This window comes from Hemiscyllium ocellatum, chromosome 24, assembly GCF_020745735.1.
Source record: "Hemiscyllium ocellatum isolate sHemOce1 chromosome 24, sHemOce1.pat.X.cur, whole genome shotgun sequence".
Classification (NCBI taxonomy): domain Eukaryota; kingdom Metazoa; phylum Chordata; class Chondrichthyes; order Orectolobiformes; family Hemiscylliidae; genus Hemiscyllium; species Hemiscyllium ocellatum.
The window spans coordinates 60,056,133-60,066,271 of NC_083424.1; the positions used below are offsets into that span (position 1 = coordinate 60,056,133).

At 50.9% G+C, this 10,139-nt stretch overlaps 1 protein-coding gene across 1 annotated transcript; it reads left to right on the forward strand.

Annotated features, from left to right (window-relative positions):
* The first annotated feature begins 598 nt into the window (after positions 1-598).
* Positions 599-7,639, forward strand: LOC132827264 (glutathione S-transferase theta-1-like). Its single transcript, XM_060843886.1, has 4 exons — positions 599-807; positions 2,441-2,591; positions 3,968-4,144; positions 7,403-7,639. Exons 1-4 carry the CDS (start codon positions 599-601, stop codon positions 7,637-7,639), a joined length of 774 nt encoding a protein of 257 aa, XP_060699869.1.
* The last annotated feature ends 2,500 nt before the right edge of the window (positions 7,640-10,139 follow it).

The window sequence follows — 10,139 nt, forward strand, 5'->3', positions numbered from 1 at the left end:
GACAGTGGGGGAGGGAGAGAGCACACACTCACACTCACAGGGACAGTGGGGGAGGGAGAGAGCACACACTCACACTCACACTCACTCACAGGGACAGTGGGGGAGGGAGAGAGACACACTCACACTCACACTCAGGGACAGTGGGGGAGGGAGAGAGCACACACTCACACTCACATTCACAGGGATAGTGGGGGAGGAAGCGAACAGAGAGAGGGACTGAGAAACAGAGAGAGAGAGAGAGAGGGAGGGCTGATCCACAGAGACAGAGAGATGGAGAGAGAGAGAGATGATGTGGAGGAGACGGTGTTGGACTGGGGTGGACAAAGTGAAAAATCACACAACACCAGGTTAGAGTCCAACAGGAAGCTGGTGTTTCCAGCGAAACCTGTTGGGCTATAACCTGAAGTGTGATTTTTAACAGAGAGAGAGTGAAACCAGGCAGCGAGAGAAATCAGAGAGAGACAGAAAGAGAGAGAGGGAGGGGGAGAGTGGGGGTTGGGGAGATGATCCAGGGAGGCAGTGTGTGTGAAACCAGAGTGATGGAAAACACAGTGAAAACCCGGAGTGAGAAATCGGAGAGAGATGATCCAGACAGTAAATGCAGAGAGAGAGAGTGACAGCAGGAGGGAGGGAACCTCAGGAAGGGGGTTCGGGCTGGGCAGGCAGTGGGAGCTGGGGATTTCAGCGGGCAGCTGACTCATGGGTCTCTCTCTGTGCAGGAGAACAACATTCGGAGGAGTTTCGGAAAGTGAATCCTCTGGGAAAGGTGCCGGTGATAAAGGATGGAGAGTTCACCCTGTGCGAGAGGTAAGGTAGTTAGTGTTGGCTTGACCCTGAGGGGGTCAGGATGCCTGGAGATGGGGAGTGATGTGTGTTCTTGCTGCTGACTCTGGTTAGGAACACACTGACTTCCCCTGGGGACAGTGAAAGCTGCTCCCAAACACTTGGACATGTCCCACTTTTCCCGAATCAAACGGACTCCGCAGCAACAACATTCCCTGGATGGTCCCTGTGCAATATCGGGCAGCAGGACTTGCATTTCTGTAGCACCTATCATTTCCCACAGTCCTACACTCCCACATCTCACTTCCTGAAGCATCATACACAGCCATTTATTAGGAAATACAGCACATCAAATACTCCTCTGTTCCTTCCACTGAGCTGGAAACACAGGTACGGTTTCAGACACAGCAGCTCCAACAGTGTGGGGCTCTCTCACTCCGGACCCTCTGACAGTGCGGCACTCCCTCAGTCCGGACCCTCTGATAGTGTGGCACTCCCTCAGCACTGACCCTCTGACAGTGTGGGGCTCCCTCAGCACTGACCCTCCAACAGTGCCCACTCCCTCAGCACTGACCCTCTGACAGTGTGGGGCTCCCTCAGCACTGACCCTCCAACAGTGCCCACTCCCTCAGCACTGACCCTCTGACAGTGCGGCACTCCCTCAGCACTGACCCTCTGACAGTGCGGCACTCCCTCAGCACTGACCCTCCGACAGTGTGGCACACCCTCAGCACTGACCCTCTGACAGTACGGCACTCCCTCAGCACTGACCCTCTGACAGTGCGGCACTCCCTCAGCACTGACCCTCCGACAGTGTGGCACACCCTCAGCACTGACCCTCTGACAGTGCGGCACTCCCTCAGCACTGACCCTCCGACAGTGTGGCACACCCTCAGCACTGACCCTCTGACAGTACGGCACTCCCTCAGCACTGACCCTCTGACAGTGCGGCACTCCCTCAGCACTGACCGACTGTGATTATTCCAATTCCATGAATTGTGCTGTGGAGCCGGGATTGGTGCTGCTTCATGCAGAGAGTGAGGTGGCGAGGGGAGAGAGTGTATTGGGAGAGAGAGAGAGACGGGGGGGGAGAGAGAGGGGGATAAAGGAGAGAGGGGGGCAAGGGAGAGAGGGGCAAGGGAGAGAGAGAGAAATGTGATTGGTAAGGCGAGGGTTATGAGGTGAAACTGTTGCATGTTGTTAAATCTGCACCGATGATTAAAATCTCCCCGTTAAAGACTCCAGCCTGGAAGGTGTATTTTCACAGCCCCTGGAGCTGTTTCCCTGTCATCAGGACAATTCCATTAACAAAGTGCTCCCACCAAAAGGACAAGTCTGACCTTCCTCAAACCAGTTTTGTTGGTTGATTGATTTGACAAAGAATCCTTTGGCACAATATGTCCCAAAATACCAGATGGGATCTTTCCCAAATTCCTGAGTGTGGTGGAAGACAGATTCGAGAACAATGACATCAGGATGTGACTGGGAGGCAGGGACGGGGTACAAACTGTGTGTGTGTGACCTGAGAGAAGCTGAACACAGGGACTCCGAGATCCTGGGAAATACATTGGGGATTTCAGCCCCAGGGAGTTAGTGTGAAGGACCAGAGGTGATGTTGGTGAAGGATGACTGTCTCCCTTCCTTCTGTCTCTCACAGTCTGGCGATTCTCAAATACCTGGCATGTAAATACAAGACCCCTGACCACTGGTACCCAGCGGAGCTCCAGAGGCATGCCCGAGTGGATGAGTATCTGGCCTGGCAGCACACAGCTCTGAGACCATTAGCTGGGAAAATCTTCATGATGAAGGTGAGAGATTCCCAATCTCTGAGTGCTGGGGCAGTGTCCCTTCACTGGGTTGTGTGTGTGACTGAGGGTTAGTATCCCTCGTCAGCCCTGGGATAATCCTTGGTGAGTGGTGAGTGATGACTGAGGTTCATCGGGTTGAGTAGTAAGAGATTACTCACACACCTTTGACTGAAGCATCACAATAACCGGTGCCACAGCTCTCTCTCACTCTCTCGTTTTCTCTTGGTCACTTTCCCACTCTCTCACTCTCTGCACCAAGAACGGTTCGAATATCTCATTGCTCCCAGAGCCCGGGGCGGTCTCCCTGGAGAAAATGTGCCTTGTTTCTTGTTGCTCAGGAGAAATGACAAAACCTGCTGGGAGTTGGTTCTGTTTACAAAGATCTTCAGTTACAGGAATAGTGCGACCACTCATTAACAGCAAAACATCCACACGCTCACACAAACACACTCGCACACACACACACACATGCTCTCACACGCTCACATACACACACTCGCTCACACACGCACACTTGCTCACACTCACACACATGCACACTCACACGCAAACACACACAGATGCTCACACAAACATACATTCACACGCATACATGATCACACACAAACACACATTCACATGCACACACACGCACAAACACACATTCACATGCACACATGCACACACACACGCTCACACACAAACACACTCTGTCTCTCTCTCTCTCTCTCTCTTTCTCACACACAACCTTCTCTCTCACACTCTCTCTCACTCTCTCTCTTTCTCACACACAATCTTCTCTCTCACACTCTCTCTCACTCTCTCATACAATCTCTCTCACACATAGACTCTCCCTCTCACATTCTCTCTCTCTCTCTCTCACACACACACACACACTCTCTTTCACACACATACACCATTCTCTCTATCTCTCTCTCTCTCACACACACACACACACACACACACTCTCTCTCACACACATACACCATTCTCTCTATCTCTCTCTCTCTCTCACACACACACACACTCTCTCTCTCTCTCTCTCTCTCTCACACATACTCCGTTCTCTCTGTCACACACACACACAATCTTCACAGCCCAGGGCCCTGTGAATGAGGCCTCCCCTGCTGTGCCTGTACTGGAGCAGGACTGGGTGCTGGCTGAGGGGGTGTCAGCAACAGGAGAACTCAGTTACAGGAATAGTGCTACCGTTCATGAACAGCAAAACATCCACACACACAAACGCACAAACACAGCCTGTGTGAATGAACAGTCAGTCATTGGCAGGCTGTGGCGCTGACTAGGCCCTCGGCCTACTCGTCAGGCCTGGTCTGAAGTGACAGTCTCCGATTCTGGGCCGTGATTTCTGATTTTCTGTCTGGTTCTTGGGTTTGCAGGGTTTATTCCCAGCCATGATGGGGGCACCATGTCCTGAAGACAAGATGACAGAGGCCCAGGATGAACTGGCCCAAGCCCTGAAGAGTTTCCAAGAGAAGTTCCTTCAGGAGAGGCCGTACATTGCTGGCTCGGAGATCTCCCTGGCTGACCTGGTGGCCATTGTTGATCTCACGCAGGTGAGTGTCCCTGACAGAGTTGGGGGGGTGGGGGGGAGGTAGTGACAAATATTCTGGCATGAGGAGGAGCAGGGAGGCCTTTTCACCCGTTTGTGCGAGCCCTTCAATGGGAGCTGTTTGATCCCTGGATCCTTCTCGGCTCTCCAGCGATCCAGTCGTTCTGAAATGGTTACAATCTCGAGCTCAATGACCCCCCCTTCCCCCCACTCCCACTTTGTGGTGAAGTGTCCATGTTATCCAGGTATCTCCTACTATCCCAAACTACAGCGTTCCCATGAAATGGAGTAAAGTGAAGTAGCATTATTTTATCAGGGAAAACTCTCACCTTTTCTGGTAAAAGCGAAATTCCTCTTTGGATTTGTTTCGGTGAGCAAAACCAGGTCCAAATGTGGGTCTTTGATTCAAGCAAAGTGACACAGAGTGAACGTTTGAAAAGTGGGCGATACCTGTACAACGCATCAGCACAAAGTGGGATTGGGGGGGGGGGGGGAGGGGGTGGTCACTGAGCTCGAGATTGTAACCATTTCAGAACGACTGGATCACTGGAGAGCCGAGAAGGATCCAGGGATCAAACAGCTCCCATTGAAGGGCCTCCTTGGGATCATTAGATATCGGAGCAGGAATGGGCCATTCAGCCCATCGTATCTGCTCCACCATTCAATGGGATCATGGGTAATCGGATAATCCTACCATTGCCAACTTTTCTGAGTTGCCCCATCACCATCGATTCCCATATTGATTAAAATCTGTCTCTCCCATCCCTGAATATACTCCGTGGCCCAGTCTCAGCAGCAGTCTACAGGAAAGCACTTCACAGATTCACTCCCCTCTGAGTGAAGACATTCCTCTTCATCTCTGTCTTCAATGGACAACTCCAAATTCTGAGGAGAAACTGAGGCCTGCAGATGCTGGAGATCCGAGTCGAGAGGGTGGTGCTGGAAAAGCACAGCAGGTCAGGCAGCATCCGAGGAGCAGGAGAGTCGAGGTTTCAGGCAAAACTCCTTCATCAGGAAGGCTTCCTGATTCCTGAAGAAGGGCTTATGCCCAAAACGTTGATTCTCCTGTTCCTCGAATGCTGATTCCTGATTCCTGCTGTGCTTTTCCAGCACCCCACTGTCAACCCCAAACTCTGAGATGATACCTTCTGGTCCTAGGCTCGGCCACAAGGGGAAACAATATTTCACAAACCAGCATGGCCCTGGGTATAAAATACCACCCTCCAGGAATGGTGCTCCTTGATATGATCACCACAGGAGATCTATGTTTGTTCCCCATTCCCCATTCCCATGGACAGGGTTTGGAAGATTAAACAAGGGAAATGTACCCTCCGGTGGGATAAAGGGGGATGGGGGGCATTTCCAGGATTGCAAGCTGTAACTAATGGAGTGCTGCAGGGACCAGTTCCAGGGCACCAGTTATTTAGAGTACAGACTCAATGATGAAAAAAACTGAATACCCTGCAGCCAAGTGAGTGGCCGGTGACTCAGTGGTGAGCACTGCTATCCCACAGCGCCAGGGACCCGGGTTCGATTCCAACCTCAGGCAACTGTCTGTGTGGAGTTTGCACATTCTCCCTGTGTCTGCGTGGGTTTCCTCCGGGTGCTCCGGTTTCCTCCCACAGTCCTAAGATGTGCAGCTCAGGTGAATTGGCCGTGTTAAAGTGTCCATTGCATCCAGTGATATCCAGGCTGGGTGGGTTACTGAGGGAGTCGGGGAATATGGGCAGTGGGAGATCAATATCAGCAGTTGGTGGGTCACGTGACCATGAGGTGGAGCACTGCGCACACATTCAAACTGACTTCAGACCTGAAACGTTCACTCGGATCTTTCTCCACAGATGCTGCCAGACTTGCTGAGCTTTTCCTGCAGTTTCTGGTTTAGTTTCTGACTTACAGCATCCACAATTCTTTCAGTTTTGATTCAAACTGTGTGTCTGTGTGTGAGTGTGTCTGTGTGTGTGAGTGTGTGTGTATCTGTGTGTGAGTGTGTGTGTGTGTGTGAGTGTCTGTGAGATTGTGTGTGTTTCTGTGTGTCTGGGTGTGTCTGTGTGTGTGTCTGTCTGTGTGTGAGTGTGTGTCTGTGTGTGTGTGTCTGTCTGTGAGATTGTGTGTTTCTGTTTGTCTGTGTGGGTGTGTCTGTGTCTGTGTGAGTGTGTGTGTCTGTGCGTCTATGTGAGTGTGTGTGAATGTCTGTGGGTATGTGCCTGTGTCTCTGGGTGTGTGTCTGTGTCTCTGTGTGTAAGTGTCTCTGTCTGCATGTGTGTCTGTGTCTGTGTGTGAGTGTCTCTGTGTGTGTGTCTCTGTCTCCGTCTCTGTCTTTCTGTCTGTCTCTCTATCTGTGTGTGTGTGTGTGTGTGTGTATGTGTCTCCATGTGTGTGAGTATCTCTGTGTATGTGTCTGTGTCAGTGTGTCTGTGTGTGTGAGTGTCTCTGTCTGTGTATGTGTGTGTGTCTGTTTGTGTGTCTGTGTCAGTGTGTGTGTGTGTGTGTATGAATGTCTGTGTGTGTATCTCTGTGTCAGTGTCTGTGTGTGTGTGTGTGTGTCTCTGTGTGAGTGTCTGTGTCAGTGTGTGTGAGTGTCTGTGTGTGTGTGTGTCTGTCTGTCTCGGTGTGTGCGAGTGTCTGTGTGTGTCTGTGTGTGTGAGTGTCTGTCTCGGTGTGTGTGTGTGTGTGTGTCTGTGTGTGAGTGTCTGTGTGTGCGTGTGTGTGTGTGTGCGTGTGTCTCTGTCTCTGGATAAACATGGATGTTGGGCTCTGTGTGTGTGTTTGTGTGTGTGTGTATATGTGTGTATGTGTGTGTCTGTGTGTGTGTGTCTCTCTCTGTCTCTGGATAAACATGGATGTTGGGCTCTGTGTGTGTGTGTGTGTGTGTATGTGTCTCTGTGTGTGAATGTCTATGTCAGTGTGTATGTATGTGTGTGTGTGTGTGTGTGTGTGTGTGTGTGTATGTGTCTGTGTGTGAGTGTCCCTGTCTCTGGATAAACGTGGATGTTGGGCTCTGTGTGTGTGTGTGTGTGTATGTGTATGTGTCTCTGTGTGTGAATGTCTGTGTCAGTGTGTATGTATGTGTGTGTGTGTGTGTGTATGTATGTGTCTGTGTGTGAGTGTCCCTGTCTCTGGATAAACATGGATGTTGGGCTCTGTGTGATCCGGTGCCCAGTGGGAAGTGGGTGAAAGATGGTCTGGTTTGTTTCGGTGTCTTACTGCCCCACGATGGTGTCTACCCCGTGCTCACTGACTCCTCTTCCTGTCCCTGCAGCCCCTCGGTGTTGGCTATGACCCATTGGAAGGTTTGTCCGCGCTCACCGCTTGGCGTGATCGGGTGAAGACGGCAGTCGACAGAGATTTATTCGACAAGACCCACGAAGGAGTCCTCACAGCTCAAGTATCCTCCCTGGATACGCTCAAGTCTCTGTCCCAGAGCCAGCCTGAAACCCTGGCAGCTTTAAAAACCAACTTCATGAAGTACTCAAGTAAAATGGCAAAGAGTTCATGACACAGACCCCAACTCCGACTTTATCTTGGACTCTAGGATCTAGAGTCTGGGGACTGTGTGTAGTCCCAGATCGTTGTTCATTGCTGGGATGATAGAGCTGTGATTGGCTGGATTGAGGTGGATCTTCCATCTGATCAAGGGACAGAATCCCCCTGTCTCCATCCAATTACAGCTTCCATCAAATGTGACTGGTGCAGAAAACGTGTTACCCCCCAGATCCTGCCCATGGGTCAGGAGTGAAACAACACCATGGGGGGAGGGATGGTTTCACTGAGCTTTGAACTTAGCTGGGTTTGAGAAGATTTGTAACTCAGGTTGAGGTTTTGGATGTAGGTTTGCTCGCTGAGCTGGAAGGTTCATTTCCGGATGTTTTGTCACCAAAATAGGTAACATCTTCAGTGGGCCTCAGGCGAAGCACTGCTGAAAATTCCTGCTTTCTATTTATATGTTTGGAAATGACATCACCAACCCAAAGAAACCCAAACATATAAACAGAAAGCATCGCTTCACCTGAGGCCCACTGAAGATGTTACCTCGTATGGTGATGAAACGTCTGGAAATGAACCTTCCAGCTCAGCGAGCTTTGGAATCTCAGATCGGGAAATGAATTTGGAAACTAGCAGTGAGATACTTTCCAAAAGTAAGAGCATTTCCATGCAATGTCCACATTCCCATGAGGGAAGAAGATCGCAATTTGAAGTTTGAGGTGACTGGGTGAGACTGAAATACTGGAACAGAATTACCGCTTCAGGATGATGCTGTGGAAACCAAGCTGCTGACAATAAAACAGGGACTGGATTGCGAATGGTGAGCCAAGGGGCGGGGTACCAGTGTGAGTGTGTTACAGGAGCTTTCACACTGGGCAGTGCCATTGACCAGTCTCACAGGCTGGTTCGATGCCAACATTTGCCCTTGTGTGTGAGAAACAATTTCAGTCCGAGTCAAATTCTGAAGCAGCGAATTTTATTGAAACGTTCTTGCAAGAAGGGGTGACTAGCAAGTAGCCACCCCCATGCAGGAATTAGAGTCAAAGAGTCATAGAGATGTACAGCATGGAAACTGACCCTTCGGTCCAATCTGTCCAACCCAACCCAATCTTGTCCCACCTGCCAGCACCCGGCCCATATCCCTCCAAACCCTTCCTATTCATATACCCATCCAAATGCCTCTTAAATGTTGCAATTGTACCAGCCTCCACCACTTCCTCTGGCAGCTCATTCCATACACATACCACCCTCTGTGTGAAACAGTTGTCCCTTAGGTCTCTTTTATGTTTTTCCCCTCTCACCCTAAACCTATGCCCTCTAGTTCTGGATTCCCCAACCCCAGGGGAAAGACTTTGTCTATTTATCCTATCCATGCCCCTCATAATTGTGTAAACCTCTATAAGGTCACCCCTCAGCCTCCGACACTCCAGGGAAAACAGCCCCAGCTTGTTCAGCCTCTCCCTGTAGCTCAGATCCTCCAACCCTGGCAACATCCTTGTTACTCTTTTCTGAACCTTTTCAAGTTTCACAACATCTTTCCAATAGGAAGGAGACCAGAATTGCACACAATATTCCAACAGTGGCTTAACCAATGTCCTGTACAACCACAACATGACCTCCCAACTCCTGTACTCAATACTCTGACCAATAAAGGAAAGCATACCAAACGTCTTCTTCACTATCCTATCTACCTACGACTCCACTTTCAAGGAGCTATGCACCTGCACTCCAAGGTCTCTTTGTTCAGCAACGCTCCCTAGGACCTTACCATTAAGTGTTTAAGATTTGCTTTCCCAAAATAGACAATAGACAATTTCCGCCACCTCCAAAAAGACCCCACCACCAGGGATATATTTCCCTCCCCACCCCTTTCCGCCTTCCGCAAAGACCGTTCCCTCCGTGACTACCTGGTCAGGTCCACGCCCCCCTACAATCCACCCTCCCATCCTGGCACTTTCCCCTGCCACCGCAGGAACTGTAAAACCTGTGCCCACACCTCCTCCCTCACCTCTATCCAAGGCCCTAAAGGAGCCTTCCACATCCATCAATGTTTTACCTGCACATCCACTAATATCATTTATTGTATCCGTTGCTCCCGATGCGGTCTCCTCTCCATTGGGGAGACTGGGCGCCTCCTAGCAGAGCGCTTTAGGGAACATCTCCGGGACACCCGCACCAATCAACCACACCGCCCCGTGGCCCAACATTTCAACTCCCCCTCCCACTCTGCCGAGGACATGGAGGTCCTGGGCCTCCTTCACCGTCGCTCCCTCACCATCAGACGCCTGGAGGAAGTAAGCCTCATCTTCCGCCTCGGAACTCTTCAACCCCAGGGCATCAATGTGGACTTCAACAGTTTCCTCATTTCCCCTTCCCCACCTCACCCTAGTTCCAAACTTCCAGCTCAGCACTGTCCCCATGACTTGTCCGGACTGGTCCAACCTGCCTATCTTCTTTTCCACTCCAACCCCCTCCTCCCTGACCTATCACCTTCATCCCCTCCCCCACTCACC